Here is a 23,888-nt window from a genome sequence, read left to right as displayed (position 1 = left end):
AGTTTGAAATGTATGCGCTATGGTTGGACGGTAGCCTCCCGCAGTTGTGTCTGCGGACGGGTACGAGAGAAAATTTGCGGGTCGCCGTTGAAGATGCCCTCAACGCGCTATTTTTCTCATTGAAAAAAAAACTGGAGCTAAAAAACCTCTAGGACTCAAAATGACCAAACAAAATTAGGCAGTTGACCTCGCAAGACGTGGTGGCCCAAAGTTGGAGGATAACCCAAGATGATCAAAGAATACAGTATCTGGCAGCGCTTAAAATATAAATGGGCAGCCGAGTGTGTAAGCATAACCACTGACTGATCATCATGGATATGGCAGCTGACCTCGCAAGGCATGGTGGCCCAGAGTTGGAGGATAACCCAAGATTATCAAAGAATACGGTATCTGGCAGCGCTTAAACTATAGTCGGGCAGCCGAGTGCATAAGCATAACCATTGACTGATCATCATAGATATGATCCCCAAATATCTAGGATGATAAACTCGCCGAACCCGCATCACGCGGCGAAACCATGCAAGCCATGGTAGCCCTGGCATCACTCCTCTGTAGTGCCTGTCCGCGGAGGGGTGCAGCAGGAAAAAAATTTAGGTCGCCGGAGCGCTATTTTTCTCATTGAAAAGAAATCGCTAGAGCTAAAATAACCTCTAAGACTCAAAATGACCAAACAAAATTAGGCAGCTGACCTCCTAAGAGGTGGTGGCCCAAAGTTGGAGGATAACCCAAGATGATCAAAGAATACGATATTTGGCAGCGCTTAAACTATAATTGGGCAGCCGAGTGCGTAAGCATAACCATTGTCTGGTCATCATGGATTCAGGCAGCCGAGTGGGTAAGCGTAACCACTGACTGATCATCATGGATATGACCCCTAAATATCTAGGACGATAAACTCGCTGAACCAGTATCACGCGGCGAAACCATGCAAGCCATGGTAGCCCTGGCATCACTCCTCCGTAGTCCCTGTCAGTGGAGGGGTGCAGCAGGAAAAAAAATTAGGTCGCCGGAGCGCTATTTTTCTCATTGAAAAGAAATCGCTAGAGCTAAAATAACCTCTAAGACTCAAAATGACCAAACAAAATTAGGCAGCTGACCTCCCAAGACGTGGTGGCCCAAAGTTGGAGGATAACCCAAGATGATCAAAGAATACGATATTTGGCAGCGCTTAAACTATAATTGGGCAGCCGAGTGCGTAAGCGTAACCATTGACTGGTCATCATGGATTCAGGCAGCCGAGTGGGTAAGTGTAACCACTGACTGGTCATCATGGATATGACCCCTAAATATCTAGGACGATAAACTCGCTGAACCAGTATCACGCGGCGAAACCATGCAAGCCATGGTAGCCCTGGCATCACTCCTCCGTAGTCCCTGTCCGTGGACAGGTGAGGGGGGATTTGAGGGTCGCCAGAGATGCCCTTAACGCGCTATTTTTCTCATTGAAAAAAAACACTAGAGCTAAAAGAACCTCCAGGACTCAAAATGACCAAACAAATTTAAGCAGTTGACCTCGCAAGACTTGGTGGCCCAAAGTTGGAGGATAACCGAAGATGATCAAAGAATACAGTATCTGGCAGCACTTAAACAGTAATCGAGCAGCCGAGTGCGTAAGTGTGACCACTGACTGATCATCATGGATTCGGGTAGCCGAGTGCGTAAGCGTAAACACTAACTGATCATCATGGGCATGACCCCCAAATATCTAGGACGATAAACTCACCGAACCCGCATAACGCGGTGAAACCATGCATGGCATGGCAGCCCTGGCGTAACTCCTCCGTAGTCCCTGTCCGCTGACAGATGCGGGAGGAAATTTACGGATCGCCGGAGATGCCCTTAACACGCTATTTTTCTCATTCAAAAGAGAAAGCACTAGAGTAAAAAAAATCCTCCAGGACTCAAAATGTCCAAACAAAATTAGGCAGCTGACCTCGCAAGACGTGGTGGCCCAAAGTTGATCAAATAATACAATATCTGCAGCGCTAACTATAATCGGGAAGCCGAGTGGTTAAGCGTAACCACTGACTCATCATCATGGACATGACCCCAAATATCTAGGACGATAAACTCGCCGAACCCGCATCACGCGGCGAAACCATGCATGCCATGACATCCCTGGCGTCAATCACGTCCATACGCGCCTCTGCCGCTGGCTGGCTCAACGGGGAGAGGAAAGGCGCGCGCGCCGGCAAAGCAACCCAACTACTGCACCGATCCGGAAAACGACCCACATTTTACTCTACCGCCCGAGCCCAGCGCGCCCTCGTGGCCCCGCCCGACGCCGGCCACGCACGCACGCTAGTTCCGAGCCGTCGCCCCAGCGCCGCACGCTACGCGGGGGCGGGGCCGGGCGCGCACGTGCGATGCGTTGCCGGAAAGCCGGTGGGCGGCTTACCCGGACCGGAAGGACGATGATGAAGCAGGGTCGCCTCGTCGATTGGTCTCGATCCCGGTCCCGAGGAGCGGCGACGGCCATGTGTCCCGAGGCCGGCCATGTGGGCAGGGCGGCGGGTATATATAGGGCGGCCACATGAGGCCTTCCTCATCATCTTCCTCAGCCTGCCGCGTGTTCCATCGCTAGCTGCCCGCCCCTTCGCTGTACCTGAGCGGCACCCATCCATCGCCATCTCCTCGTCACCACTCCCACAAGTCCAGTGGAGCTACGTGCGTGCGTACGTTCGTTCGTTCCTTCCTTCCTTCCCCGAAATAAAAAATAGACAGAGAGCCCTCCTGCTCGGTCGCCCTCTGCCCCTGCCTCCGTCTCCGCGTGCGCTCCCCACCCCCTTCCTCCCCCGCTCCCGGACGTGCTCTGCTTCTCCAGATCCGCCGCCGACGCTGCTGCTGCCGCGTCCTGAGGTGAGTGATCGATCCCGCCCGCACACGGGGCGGGGGGCTCGCCCCCTCCTCCTCCATTTTCGTTCCCTTTCTTGAGGCGAAGCAAAGCAAGAGCTTATGCATGCGGGTGGCGAATTGGGTTTGCTTCCGGCTCCGGTCGCCGGTAGGATGCTCGTGTTAGGGGCAGCCGGGAGGAGTTGCGTCGAAATGCGGCCGATTCGGTCCGATTCGGCGGCGGATTGCAGCGCCCAGCTTTGGATTGTGCTGCGCTGGCCGCTGGGCTTGGGGTCAGAGGGTGGCTCTGATTCGTTTCAAAACACACCACTGGGACTGGGTCAGTCAAACAAACAGTGTTAGGCAGACACTGGTGTTAGGTTGAGGATAAAATTGTGGGGGTGGAAACACATGCTGCTAGTAGTTGTGCCATGGAAAAGGTCAAGCTCATAAGACTTGGCAAAATTAAATTGGCCAAGGCGGATGAGCGTCGCTCACCGTGTTAGCCTGTTAGACACTTGTGTTAGGGTGATGATGACTTGTGTGTGGGGTGGAAACAGAGACTGTTAGTACCATGGGTCAAGCTGATAAGACTTGGCAAAATTAAATTGGCACCCTAAACTAGTAAACTTTTTCCTTGTTATGCTTCCTTTGTTCTCAATTAATAGACTGGTAACTCTATGTTTCCTTCTTCTCCGCAGAAAATGGCGATGATGGTGGATCCCCCGAATGGCATGGGAAACCACGGGAAGCACTACTACACCATGTGGCAGACCATGTTCGAGATCGACACCAAGTACGTGCCGATCAAGCCCATCGGGAGAGGAGCCTACGGGATAGTTTGCTCCTCGATCAACCAGGAGACCAACGAGAAGGTCGCCATCAAGAAGATAAACAACGTCTTTGACAACCGCGTGGATGCGCTGAGGACGCTGCGCGAGCTGAAGCTCCTTCGGCACCTGCGCCATGAGAATGTCATTGCCTTGAAGGATATAATGATGCCGATACATAGGAGGAGCTTCAAGGATGTCTACTTGGTCTCCGAGCTCATGGACACGGATCTGCATCAGATAGTCAAGTCGTCTCAGCCGCTGTCCAATGACCACTGCCAGTATTTCCTTTTTCAGGTATGCATCGGCTCTGTTTTTCATTCTTACCTTTGCATAACGCTTATCCATGTAGTCTTTCATCTGTTCACCATTCTGACATAAGCTAGTTTGTTCATGCTTCAGGTGTACGCCAGTATAATGTTGTTTTTGCAGTTCGTACTAATTTGCATTAAGTTTATGATCTATCTAAAGCTGTTGGGTTTTAACTAGTTAAGTTGCCAAAGAACAATCTGCTAATTTATGGAAGAAGCACATGTCAATTTGAATATGTCTAGTAGTAGCTTAGCTTCTATAGCTGCTCCCTAATGGTGCTTGTGCCCTGGAAGTGCATTTCTTAAAAGCAACCTAATACACAGCAGACATGCATATGGTATTTGCATGAACCTATAACTTGAGCCTCTGTAAATTATTTGAGGAAAACTATGTAGAAACTGAACTTGAGCATCTTGCATTGGACCGATAATTAAATAGTTGTCCTACAGATTAGTCTTGTTTGTTACCATGCCATCTTCTCCTTTTTCTGCTGATCCTTTTTCTCTCATATTTGTCGATCAATCAATAATCTAAGACCCCACTATTTTCCTTGACTGTAGCTGCTCCGAGGACTGAAGTACCTTCATTCAGCGGGGATACTCCATAGAGACCTGAAGCCTGGGAACCTTCTGGTCAATGCGAACTGTGACCTGAAGATCTGTGACTTTGGTCTGGCTCGCACAAATAACACTAAAGGTCAGTTTATGACCGAATACGTTGTCACCCGCTGGTACAGAGCTCCCGAGCTGCTCCTCTGCTGCGACAACTATGGCACCTCCATAGATGTCTGGTCTGTTGGCTGCATCTTTGCTGAGCTACTTGGCCGCAAGCCGATCTTTCCAGGAACCGAGTGCCTTAATCAGCTTAAGCTTATAGTCAATGTTCTTGGCACCATGAGCGAGACTGACCTTGCGTTCATTGACAACCCAAAAGCTCGCAACTACATTAAATCCCTTCCATACACCCCGGGGATGCCCCTCAGTATCATGTACCCGCACGCCCATCCTCTTGCCATTGATCTGTTGCAGAAGATGCTTGTCTTTGACCCTTCCAAGAGGATCAGTGTCACCCAGGCTCTGGAGCACCCCTACATGTCCCCGCTGTATGATCCTAGCGCAAACCCTCCTGCTCAGGTGCCCATCGATCTCGACATAGATGAAAACATTGGCACAGATATGATCCGAGAAATGTTGTGGCAGGAGATGCTCCAGTATCACCCTGAGGCCGCCAGGATGGTGAATATGTGACAAGCAGGAATGAACATGTGAGAGCAGTGTGCCACACCAGGGTCTTCACATGTTCGTTCTTCATATAAAGCTTTAATGCAATTATCGCAATGCCGTCGAGTGACCTGTTTATGTAAATATGTGCACAATAAACGGCGTATGGATTTCTCTAGCTGTGGATCAGTACTTGCTAGTATATATAGACTACTGTGTTGTAGAAACGGAATTCGGTTATCAAGAATCTGGTTATGAAGAAGCTTGTGTAAGTTGTAATCTTCTCTCTTTTTTCCCCTGATTGTAAGTTTGTAATCTTAGACACTGCTCTATGTATATGGACTACTGTGTTGTAGAAGCGGAATTCGGTTTATTAAGAATTGGGTTATGAAGAAGCTTGTGTAAGTTGTAATATTCCCTTTTCCCCATGATTGTAAGTTGTAAATTTTAGAAGCTGCTCTATGTAAGGAGGTCTAAACTTTCAAGTGACCTTGTTTTGCTTCTACCTTCAAATTTGTCTTGTTTCTTCAAGAGCTAGAAAATTGCAGTTTGTATGGTGTTTTCTGTTTTTTTTTCTGTTTGGCTTAAAAAGTATAAACTCTGCCCTCCCCCCCTCCCACCCCCCACTCCCCAACCTGCAATGTATTATGTATACACTGAATGTGCTGATGCTATGGTGGTCAAAGTTATTACTCCTGTTCCCCTGGGAAAGAACTCATCCGAAGAATTCTGAACTCTCAAGCCCTCAATGGAGTGGTTGGATTGTTTTCACTTTGTTTTTATACTGAACAAATAAGCAAACAAAAGCAGAACTTGCATTCTGTTGACTTGAAATCACAGCACTAGTACTTCAGATATGCGAGAAATATTAACTGACGAAAATCCAAGATGCAGATGATACACAGTGGGGCATGGTATGGTACTGGTTCACTACTGTCGCCAACATCTTTCTTCTGATGGATTTGTCTTAGAACGTGGTTCCGTTGAAGCCCACATTGTACCCCTGCAGCACCAAAACGAGGAACATCACATGACAAAAAAAGAAGTCAAATACAGATTTACTCCCGATGAAAAGAACGATCCTGTGACGGTGTGAGTAGAGTTCTGGGCTATGTTGCACGGATACTTCAGAAAGTGCGCGTATCCAGCCGTATACTGCCCCGATACTCAGATACTGCCCCGATACCGTATCTCATAAGTATCCCTTGATTTTTTATTTTTTTTAAATAATTTTTGATACTCCTAGGATACTTCTGTGATACGTTTTGGATACCTGAGGTCCCTCGTTTGACGTGAAATTCCCTCAATAGTAAAGACGCACTTTTGAAAGATTCCTAACATGGGCGCGAGTTCATGCCAAAACATGATTGTCAATATTCTTGTTTAATTGAAAGGTGAGCAAGTGAGAGTCGATGCACTGATTGAAAGAATAAACTTAAGAAAATCCACTGTCAATTAATGGAAGTGGACCAAGTGCAAGAAAACAAAGGTAATAATCCTATTGAGGCATGCTTTGATGACTTAGAAGCTCTATTTTCTTCAATATTTTTAATAATTAAACGTGTCCCCGTATCCATGTTCTCAGACAATTGGCGTATCGGGCGTATCCCCGTATCATGTATCCGATACGTATCTAAGTATCCGTGCAACGTGGGTTCTGGGGTGGGGCGCGGAGGAGGATCAATGTGCGTGCGTACCTGGACATCGTCGAACTTGACGTAGAACCTGCTGGCGCTGATGGAGAGCTTGGCCTCGAGGATGTCGGCGAGGGCGGCGCTGAGCTTGCCGTTGACGCCGGGACCCAGGCCCCCGATGGACATGATCTCCCCGTACGCCGCGGGCTCCTCGCTCCCGGCGAACGACGTCGGCACCGACCCGTCGATCGACACCGTCACGTACTGCGCCACAAAGGGCAGCGGGTCAGCAACGCAGTCTGAGTCGGGAAGGCATTCCGTCGAGCAGACGGAGCGCGCGCCGGGGAAGGGAGGGGTCTAGGAGTTGGGGGTTACGGATTCTGGCTTGCCGATGATCCTGGCGAGCGCCCTGGAGCAGTCCCGGAGGATGTCGGCGGCGACGACGGCGTCCACCGGCACGTTGGTGCTCAGGCTCAGCTGCGGCATCGCGTACGGCGGGGTGTGGAATCTGTGGTGGACAGGGGAGCGAGGCACGCGCGCTAGCCGAGACGAGCGGGAAGGAGCAAGAGAGGATTGATTACGTGCGGCGATAGCGAGGGAGAGGAGGATTTGGCGCGGGCCCGGGCAGCCCGAGCCCGCCCCGGGGGCCGGGGCCGAGCTTCTTTCCGGCTGGGCGAGTCGGCTCAGTCGCTGGTCAAGAGTTGCATTTCCGTTCGCTGGTCAGGAGCCGACTTTTTCCGTGACAGTGTGTTTGCTGGAGGAAATCTGTGATAGTGAACGGAAGTGGGAGGGCATCAGCATAGTTTATTTCTTTGGATAAATAAATAATAGTTCTTGGAGAGGAAAACGAGTTTAGGAGGTCAGCTTTCATTGTTTATATTTTCATAAAAAGGCAAACTTTATTGATTCATAATGCCGCATAAAAATATACAAGCATAATAAACACACACTTAACCTACGTAAAATTAGAATGCACATAGTCAAGACCAACGCGCGCACAGCCTCACACTGAGAAAAGAAAAGTTGAAAGCGGCATCTGAATGTCATGTTGAAGCGAACTCAAGCATGCAGTTGCAAGCTTCAACAACAACCACCACTGATGACAGAACTCCGGACTACGAGAAAAGTGCTTCAACATCGATGATTGCAAGAAGGGGACAACACGAGAACACCGTCAATTGCCATATCCACCCATGGAGGCTAGATTTTGGGTTTTCACCTTGGAAAAAAATTCTGAGCAAACTACATGCAAATGCCTCCAAAAAGGGTAGGAAGTCGAACACCATCATTGTCGGGTACAACCAACGTAGGTGAGACCTAGAGTTTTCACTTCGGAACACGAGACCATGCGCTTAAAAGCACCACCAAACTTCCATGTACTATCGACCCCATTTTCAATGAAGAAGTCGCCGCTGCAAGCCAGATCGTGACGCCTTGACAGCCGTACACATTCACATCCATAACATGGACATCACCACAAGAACAAAACATACCATGTTTATGTGGAGTAGATCAGAGCACGTCCATCAGGATCAACAACGTTACCAATGCCACCAATGCCCCACTGAAGGGGTGATCCGGTGGCCTCAACTCTTCGGCAATGTTTGGACACAAAACTGCACACCTAAAGCCACCAGAGCCGCCATGACCCATACGGGTCCATCCGACAGCCCCGTCCCATCTTCCCCAAAATTCGTTGGAGACAGTTCCAGACACAACGCCGAGTATTCAGGTAGCGAAACTGGCAGGGAAGCCTCATCAGAGCCTGATCACCCGCCGCCGCCACTTAGTGTGACGCTTGTGTCATCCGACCGCCACCGCATGCCTTGTGATCGTTGTCATCATGCAAGGAGTCGAGCATACATGTGCCATACTCATGGTAATCCATCATTGTCACATACCTTGTGTCCACCGTCTAGGCATCACCGCATGCCAGATCTGACAGGGACATCGCCGTCAGTAGTCAACCACACATGACGCAATCACTACTGCCACCCAATGTTGCCCCATAAGCCATAACATGTGGAGACCAACCTAGCCATCGACCAGAAGGAAGCCAATGTCGCACCAGATCAAAGTTGCAGCTGATGGAACACCACATGAACAACGAGTAGGCCACACTCCACAGATTGGCCATGTATAGCATCCTACAGCCAGGCCTCATCCGCTTGCAATAGATCGCAAGCAGCCATGCTACCAACCGCACGACAGTGCACCCGGTCACGCCGACCATAAAGCGAATGAGATGGGAAAGAGGAGGTAGAGAGGGCGGGCGTGCTGGGAAGGCCCTCCACCACGGGTAAACTTCCCCGGAAGGACATCGCTAACGATGGCTTGGTGGAGGCGAGGAGGTCAGCTTCCATGTATCAGTCCCCAAAGCCATGCTACACATGCAACATACTAGCAACTACACACATCAACACACTTAGCAACAAAAATGACATAGTTCATGCTAACAAACAAGCATTGTTCATATAACCAAAAAGATATATCAGTTCAAGCCAAACAGGAGAGGACATGACATGACAAGATTCATACTAAGAGAGCTAAATATAAACAAAGACAGGGAGTTTGGGGATACAAAACGTGAAAGTAATGAATGTTGCCTTATTATGAAAACTGTGGTGGAAGTTGTTTAATATTGAAGGCTTATGGCAGGAAATGCTCACTAGCAAATAATGTAAGAATAAAAAACTAGCTAATTGCAAGTTCATACAGGGGAATTCCCAGTTCTGGTATGAGCTTATTAAGCACAAAGAACATTTCCTCTCTCTGTGTAAATTTGAGGTTACAAATGGGGAAAGTATTAGACTCTGAGAAGACGGATGGCTAGGGAATAAATCTCTTAAACACAATTCCCCCCGTCTGTATAATTTGTGTTTTTACAAGAACAAGTCACTTAAACAAATGATTGATAAAGGGCTGGACGTAGTCCAGTTTCAAAGAACTTTATAGGGACACCCTCTAGAACTGTGGACCCACATAAAAGAGTGTTGTGCTCAAATGGCTATCTACACAGAGAGATACGATTAAATGGATGCTTAATAAAAATGGGATCTACACCGTGAAATCCTATTATAGATATTTGATTGAGAATGGTATTAAATACCCACATGCCTTTATGTGGACCAAAAATTCCCCCTAGGGTGAAAGTATTCATATGGCTGGTACTTAGGAACATCATCTTAACTAGAGATAATTTGCATAGGAGAGGGTGGAAGGGTGACAGGCAATGTCCGTTGTCCATTCTGTATGCAAGAAGAAAACATTGATCATCTTTTTCTTGAGATGTTCAATAGCTAGGTTTCTTTGGAACATTGTCGGTTGTGCTTTTTAACTTCTCTTAAATTCCTTACAATATCAGAGATTTGTTTAATGTATGGCTGACATCCTTTAAAAAATAGGAAAAGAATATGGTAATTGTTGGGCTTTCTGTTGTATGTTGAACTATCTGGAAAATGAGAAATGAAGTGATATTTGATAACAACAAGGTGATAACCCTTGTGTGCATGTTAATTTGATTGTTAAGTTGTTGCATGGTTTGCTTGTTCTGCATATAAATCCAGAAAAACGAAGGCTAATGAAGGAGGGCGTAAGAAAATTTGATATGATTGTTGGAGATGTTTTCAAAGCCATGCTGGGCTGGAAGAACATGCATACAATCACTGCGGGATGAAGATGTGTCCATCTCGCCTGGCTTTGAAGTCTTCGTTTGCTGGAGTCTCGACGTTGATGGTCGTTTATCCCTCTTTCGTTGTTTTAGTCTGGTTATCTCTGGTCTGTAATATAAAACACACTTCCTACTGCACTCTGTAGGCTAGGTTGTAGCTTCGTTCAGGGGATATTTTGCTTTGTGTCTTGTGTTGTTGTGCGGGTGCTTTGCTCGGTTGCTTCAGCTTCCTAGGTCGTGCATCGTTTGCGTCGTTCTCTAGCAAGGCCCCTAGTAGTTTGTAACAGAAAATGTGGTTTCTGATATATATGAAAATCAGAGAGTTCGCTCTCTTTACAAAAAAACAAAGACGGGGAATGACGGAGGAAATCACCATTTCCTTGCCAGCCCCTTCCCCTTACGGTCGCCGGTGTGATTGCACCCCTTCGTGTAGGTGTCGGTGGCATGAGGCAGAGTCGTCCTCATCCAGATGACGGAGTCGCCGGAGGAGGAGATGATGCCGGCCATCCGATGGACTGCGCACCCCTCCTCGCTAGTCGGGCAGCCTTGGCTTTGGCCGCCGCATCCTTCCTTGCCTCGCGCTCCGACTGCTCGCTGGCGAGCCGGAGTGCCATGGCGTTCTTGCGGCAGAGACACCCCACGTTGGTCTCCGCCATGGTGAGCGAGTGGTGGATGACTGCTGTGAGGAGACCAGCGGGTGGACACCGCTTCCTCCGTCACCACCGCCCTCTCCCTCCCCGCTACCTCTCGTGGCATGCGGCGCGCGCCATGGATTCGAGCATCTATATCCATGGTGGCGCTGGTGCAGGCATCTGGACCCATCAATGGCCGGGGACGCTAGCAGGAGCAAGGAGAGGAGAGCTCGAAGAGGGGCAAGGGGACCTTGAGCTACGGGGATGCAACGACCGGCATAGTTGCCTGCATTGTATTTGCGGGGTGACGAGGGATGGCGCGGAGGCAGTGCTTCCGCTTTCCCCCTTGGCAAGCCGCTACCAGCGCAGCACCATGCTGACGTCAAGCTCCTCGTCACCCTTGTCTCGCGCAACAACGACTCCCAGTCGACGGGGTCGTCGATACGTCCATTTTGCACCATGTTTTACTATGGTTATTTATGTTGTTTTATTGTATAATAATGCTTTTGGAGTAATTCTAATGCCTTTTTTCTCATAATATGCAAGGTATGCACAAAGGGGGAGAATTCTGGCAGCTGGAAACCCGGACCTGAAAAAGCTACGTCAAGCTACCTATTCTGCACAACTCCAAATGAGCTGAAACTTCCCAAAGATTTTTTATGGAATATTTAAGAATTATTGGAGCAAATAAGTACCAGAGGGGACCACCATGTGGGCACAACCACCTGGGCGCGCAAGGAGGCCCAGGCGCGCCCTGGTGGGTGTTGCCCTCCTCGGCCCACCTCCGGTGCCCCTCTTCTGGTATATAAGTCATTTTGACCTAGAAAAAAAATCAGGAGAGGACTTTCGGGACGAAGCGCCACCGTCTCGAGACGGAACTTGGGCAGGAGCACTTTTGCCCTGTAGCAGAGCGATTTCGCCGGGGGAACTTCCCTCCCGGAGGGGGAAATTATAGTCATCATCATCACCAACAACTCTCCCATCTTGGGGAGGGCTATCTTCGTCAACATCTTCAACAACACCAACTCCTCTCAAACCCTAGTTCATCTCTTGTGTTCAATCTTTGTACCAAAACTATAGATTGGTGTTTGTGGGTGACAAGTAGTGTTGATTACATCTTGTAGTTGATTACCTTATGCTTTATTTGGTGGAGGATTATATGTTCAGATCCATTATGCTATTTAACACCCCTCTGATCTTGAGCATGATTATCATTTGTGAGTAGTTACTTTCGTTCTTGAGGTCACGGGAGAAATCATGTTGCAAGTAATCATGTGAACTTGATATGTGTTTGATATTTTGATGATATGTATGTTGTCATTCTCTTAGTGGTGTCATGTGAATGTCGACTACATGACACTTCACCATATTTGAGCCAACGTATCAAATTATCAAAGTACCGAACACGAATTGAGCCAATGTGATGAAAGTGACTAGATGAAATTCCCGTGTACCCTCAAGAACACTTTGCTTATCATAAGAGACCGTTTTGGCCTGTCCTTTTCCTCAAAAGGATTTGGCTACCTTGCTGCACTTTTGTTACTACTTTTTTTACTTGCTCGTTACAAATTATCTTGCTATCAAACTACTCCACTACTTACAATTTTAGCACCTGTAGACATTACCTTGCTAAAAACCACTTGTCATTTCCTTCTGCTCCTTGTTGGGTTCGACACTATTACTTATCGAAAAGGCTATAATTGAACCCATATACTTGTGGGTCATCAAGGCTATTTTTGGCGCCATTGCTGGGGAGTAAAGCGGTCTTGGTAAGTGGAAATTGGTAAGAAAACATTATTACTACGTGCTGAAATTTATTGTCACTTGCTACCATGGAAAACAATCCTTTGAGGGGTTTGTTCGGGGTATCTTCACCTCGACCGGAACCAAAATTAGTTGCCCCTCAACCTACTGCACCTACTGAAAATATTGAGTATGAAATTCCTTCGGGTATCTTAGAACAACTGCTAGCTAATCCTTATGCAGGAGATGGAATCGAACATCCTGATATGCACTTGATATATGTGGATGAAATTTGTGGATTTTAAGCTTGCAGGTTTTCCCATAGATGAAGCTAAGAAGAAGGTTCTCCCTTTATCTTTTAAGGGAAAAGCATTGACATGGTATAGGCTATGCGATAATATTGGATCTTGGAACTGGAATCGGTTGAAATTGGAATTTCATCAAAAAAAATTATCCTATGCATCTAGTTCATCGTGATCGGAATTATATATATAATTTTTGGCCTCGTGAAGGAGAAAGTATCGCTCCAGGATGGGGGAGGCTTAAGTCAATGTTATATTCATGCCCCAATCACGAGCTCTCAAGAGAAATTATTATTCAGAATTTTTATGCTCGGCTTTCTCGTAATGATCAATCCATGCTCGATACTTCTTGTACTGGTTCTTTTATAAAGAAGACTGTTGAATTCCGGTGGGATCTTTTAGAAAGAATTAAACGCAACTCTAAAGATTGGGAACTCGACAAAGGTAAAGAGTCAGGTATTGAACCTAAGTTTGATTGCGTTAAATCTTTTATGAATACCGATGCCTTTTAAAAGTTTAGCACTAAATATGGACTTGACTCTGAGATAGTAGCTTCCTTTTGTGAATCTTTTGCTACTCATGTTGCTCTCCCTAAGGACAAGTGGTTTAAATATCACCCACCAATTAAAGAAGAAGTTAAAGAATCGGTAAAAGCTAAATAAGAAACTATCATTTACAATGTTGATCCGGTTGTTCCCACTGCTTATATTGAAAAGCCATCTTTCCCTGTCAGGATGAAGGAACATGCTAAAGCTTCAACTATGGTTAACAAAAGTGATGTTAGAACACCCAAACCATCTGGACAAATTAGAGTTGAACCTAGTGTTGCTATGGTTAAAGATCTCTTAGTCGATAATATTGATGGACATGTTATTTACCTCTGTGATGAAGCTTCTAGAATTGTCAAACCTGATAAAAAGGACAAACATAGACCAATTGTTGACATGCCTGTTGTCTCAGTTAAGATAGGAGATCACTGTTATCATGGGTTATGTGACCTAGGTGCTAGTGTGAGTGATATTCCTTTTTCCTTATATAAAGAAATTAAGGGTGAAATAGCACCTGCTGAAATAGAAGGCATAGATGTCACTATTAAACTTGCTAATAGAGATACTATATCACGAATTGGGATTCTTAGAGATGTTGAAGTCTTGTGTGGAAAAATAAAATACCCTACTGATTTTCTTGTTCTTAGCTCCCCACAAGATGACTTTTGTCCCATTATTTTTGGTAGACCTTTCTTGAACACCGTCAATACCAAAATAGATTGTGAGAAAAAAAACTGTCGGTGTTAGCTTTGGTGATAAATCTCATGAATTTAATTTTTCCAAGTTTAGTAGACAATCTCATAAGAAAGATTTGCCTAGTAAGGATGAAATTATTGGTCTTTCTTATATTGTTGTACCTCCTACTGATCCTTTGGAACAATACTTGCTAGACCATGAAAATAATTTGCATATGCGTGAAAGAAATGAAATAGATAGAATCTTTTTCAAACAACAACCTCTGCTTAAACACAATTTGCCTATTGAAACTCTAGGAGGTCTTCCTCCACCTAAAGGTGATCCTGTGTTTGAATTAAAACAATTGCCAGACACTTTGAAATATGCTTATCTTGATGGGAAAAATATATATCCTATTATTATTAGTGCTAACCTTTCAGAACATGAAGAAGAAAGATTATTGAAGGTTCTAAGGAAGCACATGGCTGCTATTGGATATACTCTTGATGATATTAAGGGCATTAGTCCCACTCTATGTCAGCACAAGATTAATATGGAACCTGATGCTAAACGCGTTATTGATCACCAATGTCGGTTAAATCCGAAGATGAAAGAAGTGGTAAGAACGGAAATATTGAAACTTCTGGAAGCAGGTATAATCAATCCTATAGCTGATAGTAGATGGGTAAGTCCTGTTCATTGTGTCCCTAAGAAGGGAGGTATTACTGTTGTTCCTAATGATAAGAATGAGCTCATTCCACAAAGAATTGTCACAGGCTATATAATGGTAATTGATTATAGAAAATTAAACAAAGCAACTAGAAAAGATCATTACCCTATGCCTTTTATCGATCAAATGTTAGAAAGATTATCTAAGCACACATATTTTTGCTTTCTTGATGGATATTCTGGTTTTTCACAAATACCTGTTTTACAACCTGATCAAGAAAAGACCACTTTTACTTGTACTTTTGGAACTTTTGCTTATAAACGTATGCATTTTGTGTATGTAATGCACCTGCTACCTTTCAAAGATGTATGACTGCTATATTCTCTGATTTTTGTGAAAAGATTGTTGAGGTTTTCATGGATGACTTTTCCGTTTATGGGAAGTCTTTTGATCACTGTTTAAGCAATCTTGATCGAGTTTTACAGAGATGTGAACAAACAAATCTTGTCTTGAATTGGGAGAAGTGCCACTTTATGGTTAACGAAGGTATTGTTTTGGGTCATAAAATTTCTGAAAGAGGCATTATGGTCGAAAAAGCCAAGGTTGATGCAATTGAGAAAATGCCATGTCCTAAAGACATCAAAGGTATTCGTAGTTTCCTTGGTCATCCTGGTTTCTATAGGAGGTTTATCAAAGAATTTTCTAAAATTTCTAGGCCTCTTACAAATCTTTTGCAAAAGGATATTCCCTTTGTGTTTGATGATGATTGCTTGGAAGCCTTTGAAACACTAAAGAAAGCCTTAATTACTGCACCTGTTGCTCAACCACCTGATTGGAACTTGCCTTTTCAGATTCTGTGTGATGCTAGTGATTATGTTGTTGGTGTTGTTCTAGGACAAAAAGTTGATAAGAAACTGAATGTTATTCATTTTCTAGTAAAACTCTAGACAGTGCTCAATGAAATTATGCTACTACTGAAAAAGAATTCTTAGCAGTGGTGTTTGCTTGTGATAAATTCAGATCTTACATTGTTGATTCTAAAGTAATTGTTCACACCGATCATGCTGCTATAAAATATCTTATGGGAAAGAAAGATGCTAAACCTAGCTTCATTAGATGGGTTCTGCTGCTACAAGAATTTGATTTGCATATCACTGATACAAAAGGGGCAGAGAAACCCGTAGCTAATAACTTGTCTAGGGTTGAAAATATTCTTGATGACCCACAACCTATTAATGATAGCTTTCCTGATGAACAATTAGCTGCAATAAATGTTTCTAATAGTACTGAAGGAAATATGCCCTAGAGGCAATAATAAAGTTATTATTTATTTCCTTAATTCATGATAAATGTTTATTATTCATGCTAGAATTGTATTAACCAGAAACTTAGTACATGTGTGAATACATAGACAAAACTTATAGTCCCTAGTAAACCTCTACTTGACTAGCTCGTTAATCAAAGATGGTTATGTTTCCTAACCATAGACATGTGTTGTCATTTTATGAACAGGATCACATCATTATGAGAATGATGTGATGGACAAGACCCATCAGTTAGCTTAGCATTGTGATTATTTCAGTTCCATTGCTACTGCTCTCTTCATGACTTATACATGTTCCTCAGACTATGAGATTATGCAACTCCCGAATACCGGAGGAACACTTTGTGTGCTACCAAACGTCACAACGTAAAAGGGTGATTATAAAGGTGCTCTACAGGTGTCTCCGAAGGTGTTTGTTGGGTTGGCATAGATCGACATTAGGACTTGTCACTTTGTGTATTAGAGAGGTATCTCTGGGCCCTCTCGGTAATACTCATCACTATAAGCCTTGCAAGCATTGTGACTAATGAGTTAGGCGGGATGAAGTATTATGGAACGAGTAAAGAGACTTGCCGGTAACGAGATTGAACTAGGAATCATGATACCGACGATTGAATCTCGGGCAAGTAACATACCAATGACAAAGGGAACAACGTATGTTGTTATGCGGTTTGACCGATAAAGATCCTTGAAGAATATGTAGGAACCAATATGAGCATCCAGGTTACGCTATTGGTTATTGACCGGAGACGTGTCTCGGTCATGTCTACATAGTTCTCGAGCCCATAGGGTCCCCACGCTTAACGTTCTATAATGATTTGCATTATGAGTTATGTGATTTGATGACCGAAGTTTGTTCGGAGTCCCAGATGAGATCGCAGTCGTGACGAGGAGTCTCGAAATGGTCGAGACGTAAAGATCGATATATTGGAAGGCTATATTCGGACATCGAAAAGGTTCTGAGTGATTCGGGTATTTTTCGGAGTACCGGAGAGTTACGGGAATTCGTATTGGGCCTTAATGGGCCATACGAGAAAGGAAAGAAAGGCCTCAAGGGTGGTCGCGCCCTCCCCATGGACTAGTCTGAATTGGACTAGGGAAGGGGGCCGGCCCCTTCCTTCCTTCTCCTTCTCCCTTCCCCTTTTCCTATTCAATGTGGGAGGTGGAATCCTGCTAGGACTAGGGAGTCCTAGTAGGACTCCACACTTTGGACGCGCCCTATGAGGGCCGGTCTCCTCCTCCCTCCATCTTATATACATGGCCAGGGGGCACCCCATAGACACACAAGTTGACATTGTTTAGACGTGTGCGGTGCCCCCCTCCACAGTTACACACCTCGGTCATATCGTCGTAGTGCTTAGGCGAAGCCCTGCGCCGGTAACTTCATCATCACCGTCACCACGCCGTCGTGCTGACGAAATTCTCCCTCGGCCTCAACTGGATCAAGAGTACGAGGGACGTCCCTGAGCTGAACATGTGCTAAACGTGGAGGTGTCGTACGTTCGGTGCTTGGATCGGTTGGATCGCGAAGACGTTCGACTACATCAACTGCGTTAACTAAATGCTTCCGCTTTCGGTCTACGAGGGTACGTGGACACACTCTCCCCTCTCGTTGCTATGCATCACCTAGAGAGATCTTGCATGATCGTGGGAATTTTTTTTGAAATTACCGCGTTCCCCAATAGTGGCATCCGAGCCAGGTCTATGCGTAGATGTTATATGCATGAGTAGAACACAAAGAGTTCTCGGCGATAATAGTCATACTGCTTACCAGCATGTCATACTTTGATTCGGCGGTATTTTTGGATGAAGCGGCCCAGACTGACATTACATGACCGCGTTCATGAGACTGGTTCTACTGACGTGCTTCGCACATAGGTGGCTAGTGGGTATCTATTTCTCCAGCTTTAGTTCAATCGAGTGTGGCTACGCCCGGTCCTTGTTGAAGGTTAAAATAGCACATTTGATGAAAAATCATTGTGGTTTTTGATGTGTAGGTAAGAACGGTTCTTGCTAAGCCCGTAGCACCCACGTAAACTTGCAACAACAAAGTAGAGGACGTCTAACTTGTTTTTGCAGGGCATGTTGTGATGTGATATGGTCAAGACGTGATGATATATAAATTATTGTATGAGATGATCATTGCTACGTCTTGAGTTTGCCTTGGTTTTCCTTGAAGAGGAAAGGGTGATGCAGCAATAGTAGCGTAAGTATTTCCCTCGGTTTTTTAGAACCAAGGTATCAATCCAGTAGGAGGCTCCTCAAAAGTCCCACGCACCTACACAAACAAACAACGAACTCGCAACCAACACAATAAAGGGGTTGTCAATCCCTTCACGGCCACTTACGAAAGTGAGATCTGATAGAGATAGTATGATAAGATAAATATTAGTATATTGGAAGCAAATATGATAAGAGATAGACCCGGGGGCCATAGGTTTCACTAGAGGCTTCTCTCAAGATAGCATAAGTATTACGGTGGGTGAACAAATTACTGTCAAGCAATTGATAGAAAAGCGAATAATTATGAGATTATCTAGGCATGTGATAACCCACAATTATAGGGGATAGTTGTAGCCTCTTTCGATAAGTAAGAGTGTCGAACCCAACGAGGAGCTAAAGGTAGAACAAATACTCTCTCAAGTCCTATTGGCCACTGATACGACTGTAAGGGCATATTTATCCCTAAGTGTTTTGGTGATTGATGTCAATACTCGTGCGGACTAATCGTGTGCCTTGAGTCCCTCAGATACTTCATCATTAGGCACAAGACGATTCGGTGCCCCTCGGAGACTGTTGAAGCCGGTGTTGTTCTACATTTCTCTTTGGTGGAGTTGAGTCGTAGGAGAGCCGTACTATTAAGAGGGAGTCCGTGTTGGAAAGGTAGGGTGGAATCACACGTACACTTGTCCCTCCTTTCCTTGCACTTTGGAGCTACCCGTCGTTATCTTGGTTGTGTGAAAACTGGCGACTACTGCTGTACTTGCGGTAGTACCGCAGGTACAAGCGGTAGTACCGCGGCGCGTCACGGTAGTACCGCCCCTTTGGTGCGGTAGTACCGCGGCACCCTGGCCTAGTGCCGCTCCGGTGCGGTAGTAGGGGCGGATGTAATTTTTTACATCCGCGCCCCTCACGGTAGTACCGCCCCTTTGGTGCGGTAGTACCGCGGCACGCTGGCCTAGTGCCGCTCCGGTGCGGTAGTAGGGGCGGATGTAATTTTTTACATCCACGCCCCCCACGGTAGTACCGCTTGTCCAGCGCGGTAGTACCGCGGGGGCCCATGGTAGTACCGCTCCCTTGGAGTCGTAGTACCGTGGCCCTTCTGCCTAGTACCGCAGTGTCGCGGTAGTAGGCGCGGATGTAATTTTTTACATCCGCGCCGACCACGGTAGTACCGCGCCTCGCAAGCGGTAGTACCGCGTCGGGTTTTTGCACCATCCTAGTTTCTGCGGAAGTAAGCACGGATGTAATTCATTTCATCCGCGCCCTTCCCAGGCTGTGACCCTCCTGCCTTGCGGTAGTACCGCAAGGGGGAGCGGTAGTACCGCGCAAGCGGTAGTACCGCGCAAGCGGTAGTACTGCTCCTTCTTCAGGCTTGTTCCGGCCTGTGCAGTTGCCACGGTAGTACCGTGGTGGTCCACGGTAGTACCGTGTGGCGCTGCGGTAGTACCGCGTCCTTGGAGCGGTAGTACCGTGAGTCGCGGGCAGAACTAGTGGATAACGGTTGGATTTTTTCCACGACTATATAAGGGATGTCTTCTACCTCTAGTTGACTACCTCTTCCACCTCTAAGCTCCATTGTTGCTCCAAGCTCCATTTTCGCTCGATCTCTCTCCCTAGCCAATCAAACTTGTTGATTTGCTCGGGATTGGGTGACAAGGGCCCGATCTACACTTCCACCAAAGGATATTTGATTCCCCCACTTATCCCTTGCGGATCTTGTTACTCTTGGGTGTTGAGCACCCTAGACGGTTGAGGTCACCTCGAAGCCATACTCCATTGTGGTGAAGCTTTGTGGTGTTGTTGTTGTTGGGAGCCTCCGATTGTTGTGGAGATAGCCCCAACCTTGCTTGTAAAGGTTCGGTCGCCGCCTTCAAGGGCACCAATAGTGGAATCACGGCATCTCGCATCGTGTGAGGGCGTGAGGAGAATACGGTGTCCCTAGTGGCTTCTTGGGGAGCATTGTGCCTCCACACCGCTCTAACGGAGACGTACTTCCCCTTAAAAGGAAGGAACTCCGGTAACACATCCTTGTCTCCACCGGCTCCACTCTTGGTTATTTCGTGCCTTTACTTTCGCAAGCTCACTTATTGTTACATCTCTTACTTGCTTGCGTGCTAGTTGATATTGCATCATATAGGTTGTTCACTTAGTTGCATATCTAGACAACCTATTTGTTGCAAAGTTTAATTTGGTAAAGAAAAGCTCAAAAATTGTTAGTTGCCTATTCACCCCCCCCCTCTAGTCAACCATATCGATCCTTTCAATTGGTATCAGAGCCTCGTCTCTTTATTAAGGACTTTGCCGTCCGAAGAGTATGGTTGACACCAACGATGGTGCGGAGGAACACTCCGGTGTGAATCCCATCTCATCTTCGGCCGAAGGGGGAACCTCGGTCTCTCGTGAGGAGTTCAATGTGGCTTTAGACACATTGAAAACCTCCATGACGGCCGAGGTTAAAAGCATGTTTAATGATTTCCTAGAGGGACTTAAACTATCTACCGCGCCTATGAAAGTGGGTGATCCTACTAACAAGGTGACGGATGCTATCTCCGACAAGGGGGAAGCTAACAATGAAAAGAGTCCTTCTACTAGTGGTAGAAATGGCACCGGCATCTTTGCCCATGTGGAACCCCCGGTTTATGGAGGGCCTATCCCCTCCACTCATTTGAATCATGCCGGTCCACCTCCTAAATATGAGAAACATGAAGATTTTGATAATTGGGTCTATCGCTTTAAGCGTCATTTGAAACATGTGAACACTAACCTTTGGAGAATCATTGAAGAAGGTTTTTATCCTCATGACCCAAGCAACTTCACCCCCCGAGAAGCCATGGACAATCAATTCAATGAGAGTGCTCTCTTCATCATCCAAGATGCAATCCTTCCCGAAGATCTCCCTCACCTTCGACCCCATGTCGTGGCTAAAGAAGCATGGAAATGTGTCGAGGGTCTCTATCGTGGAAGTGCTAGCATTCAACGGTCCAACTATGAAGTGGTGCAAGATGAAGCCGATGAGTTTGCAATGAAAGAAGATGAAGAACCTCGTGAGCTCTTTCGAAGAGTGACCAAACTCGCGGTGGCACTTCGAGATCATGGAAGCAAGGACACGGATGACAATTGGATCAAGCGGAAGTTCCTCAAGGCCATGATGCCCTACAACAAAGCCATGTCCTCCGTCATTCGTCAACGACCGGACTTCCACACCATGACCTCAAGTGAAGTGTTGGATGAGTTCGTGGCAATGAGCATCTTGGACAAGACCGCCGACAATGCGGTGCTCCGTTCTCAAAGAGCAAAGAAGCCCAACCTTGCTTTGAAGGCCAAGGTTATTGTGGAAGAAGAGGAAGAAGTGGAAGATGAGGAAAGCAACCCCGAAGACACCAAGTTTGACTACCATGAGCACATCGCCCTTGCTTCAAGACAATTTTGGAGCAAGAAGAGCTCAAGACCCAACTTCAACAAGAACAACTCAACTGGCGTCAAGGGCAAGCAACGAGTTAGAACTTGCTTCAACTATGGCAACGTGAGCCATTTCGTTGCGGATTGTCCTTACGAGAAGCGGGAAGACAATGGTGGCAAGTTCATTCGGAAAGACAAATCCAAGTCCTTCCCCAACAAGAACAACTTCGCCAAGAAGACTCCCACGCGTGGGTTGGTGGTTCAAGAAGAATACCAAGAGGATGACGATGATGATGAGAATGAAGAAGCAACGGCCATGGCATCCATTGCCATTGCTACTCCCCGGGTGTCTCTCTTCGAATCACCCAACGAAAACATCACCGCTAGATGCCTCATGGCTAAGGCTTCAAACAAGGTAACCCCCAACATCACAACCACCATCATTACTAATCCCTCCGTGGAGGATTGCATTGATGGACATGTTGAGTCTAATGAGGAAGTGAATGAATTTGAGTCCTTTATGAGTAAGCTCAAGGGAAAGTCCAAGAAGCACTTTGTTGCTCTCTTGTAACAACTTGGTGAGGCCAATGACATGATCGAGGCTCACGAAGAAACCATATCCAAGATGGAAGGTCATAGTCGTGACTATGCCGATGAGATATCGGATCTCTCTAATGCTCTTGAGGAAGAGCGTGTGCATCGTTTGACTCTTGAGGAGTCACACAACGATGACCATGCTAAGTTAAAGAAAGATCTTGATCATGCCCTTGTCATGTCTCGTGTGCTAACCTCCGAGAAGGCTAAACTTGGGGTTGATCATGCTAGACTCAAAGAGGAGTTTGAGATACTTGACAAGGCCCACAAGGTCTTGAAGGGTACTCATGCTAGCCTCAAGGAGTCTCATGCTCAACTCCAAGTTAAGCTAATCAAGGAAAAGGCCACCTTTCCTCATATGGTATTAATTGATAATGCATGTGCTACTAACCCTTGTTGTGAGCATGTACATCTTGTGGAGGAAAATGCCAAGTTGAAGGATCAACTTGAGAAGGGCCTTGTGACTTGCATTCAAGGTGAGAAAAACCTCAACGACCTTTTGAGCAATCAAAAGGAAGTTGTGGGCAAAGAAGGAATTGGGTTTGCACCCAAGTCCAAGAGCAAGAAGAAGAAGAACAACAAGGCCAATCGTCCTCCTCCCCTCAAACAAACGTTCGTGAAAGAGGGAGAGGGTGCTTCTAAGAAGAAGAAGGAGAAAGTGAAGGAAGTTGATGTCCAAAAGGGCAAGAGCATTTCCTCAAACAAAGCCGGCGACTTTAACCCTTCATATGTGTTGTGCCGTGCTAGTGATGGACATGTTTATGCTAAATTTGTTGGTTCCTCTTATGAAAACATTGAATAGTCTATTTGGGTTCCCAAGACCCTTGTTACTAACATAAAAGGACCCATTACTAAATGGGTACCTAAAACCAAGCATTGATCTCGTGTAGGTGTTTGCTTCCGGTGGGGGATCATGGTTGCTCGATAGTGGAGCAACAAATCATATGACCGGGAGCAAGGACTTGGTGGTGGATGTGCAAGAGATTCCATCTATTCCCACCAATGTCGAGTGGGGTGATGCACCACATTCTAAGGTATTGGGTCTCGGCAAGGTTGTCATTTCTCATGATCTAACGATCGAGAAAGTCATGCTTGTTGAGTCCCTTGCATTCAATTTACTTTCCGTTCATCAACTTGCACTCATGGGCTTTGCTACATTCTTTGATATTGATACCGTGGCCCTCTTGTGGAGCAAGACTCTTAAAGTAGCCTTTGTTGGGCATGTCGAGAACGGCCTCTATGTGGTTAACTTTTCGGAGCAACCCACTAAGACCGCGACA

General features: G+C 46.1%; 2 protein-coding genes across 2 annotated transcripts; one reads left to right on the top strand and one right to left on the bottom strand.

Moving 5' to 3' along the window:
• The first annotated feature begins 2,481 nt into the window (after positions 1-2,481).
• Positions 2,482-5,699, top strand: LOC119335813 (mitogen-activated protein kinase 4-like). The gene is made up of 3 exons (XM_037607888.1): positions 2,482-2,859; positions 3,534-3,959; positions 4,535-5,699. Exons 1-3 carry the CDS (start codon positions 2,497-2,499, stop codon positions 5,219-5,221), a joined length of 1,476 nt encoding a protein of 491 aa, XP_037463785.1. The 5' UTR covers positions 2,482-2,496; the 3' UTR covers positions 5,222-5,699.
• A 249-nt stretch (positions 5,700-5,948) lies between these two features.
• Positions 5,949-7,416, bottom strand: LOC119335265 (macrophage migration inhibitory factor homolog). Its single transcript, XM_037607408.1, has 3 exons — positions 7,204-7,416; positions 6,892-7,092; positions 5,949-6,197 (listed from the first exon to the last, which is right to left on the bottom strand). The coding sequence occupies exons 1-3, from the start codon at positions 7,312-7,314 to the stop codon at positions 6,162-6,164; spliced, it is 348 nt and encodes a 115-aa protein (XP_037463305.1). The 5' UTR covers positions 7,315-7,416; the 3' UTR covers positions 5,949-6,161.
• Positions 7,417-23,888: the final 16,472 nt, after the last annotated feature.

This window comes from Triticum dicoccoides, chromosome 7B, assembly GCF_002162155.2.
Source record: "Triticum dicoccoides isolate Atlit2015 ecotype Zavitan chromosome 7B, WEW_v2.0, whole genome shotgun sequence".
Lineage (NCBI taxonomy): Eukaryota > Viridiplantae > Streptophyta > Magnoliopsida > Poales > Poaceae > Triticum > Triticum dicoccoides.
Note: the sequence above shows the minus strand (reverse complement) of the source record. Positions and strands in the feature narration are given on the sequence as shown.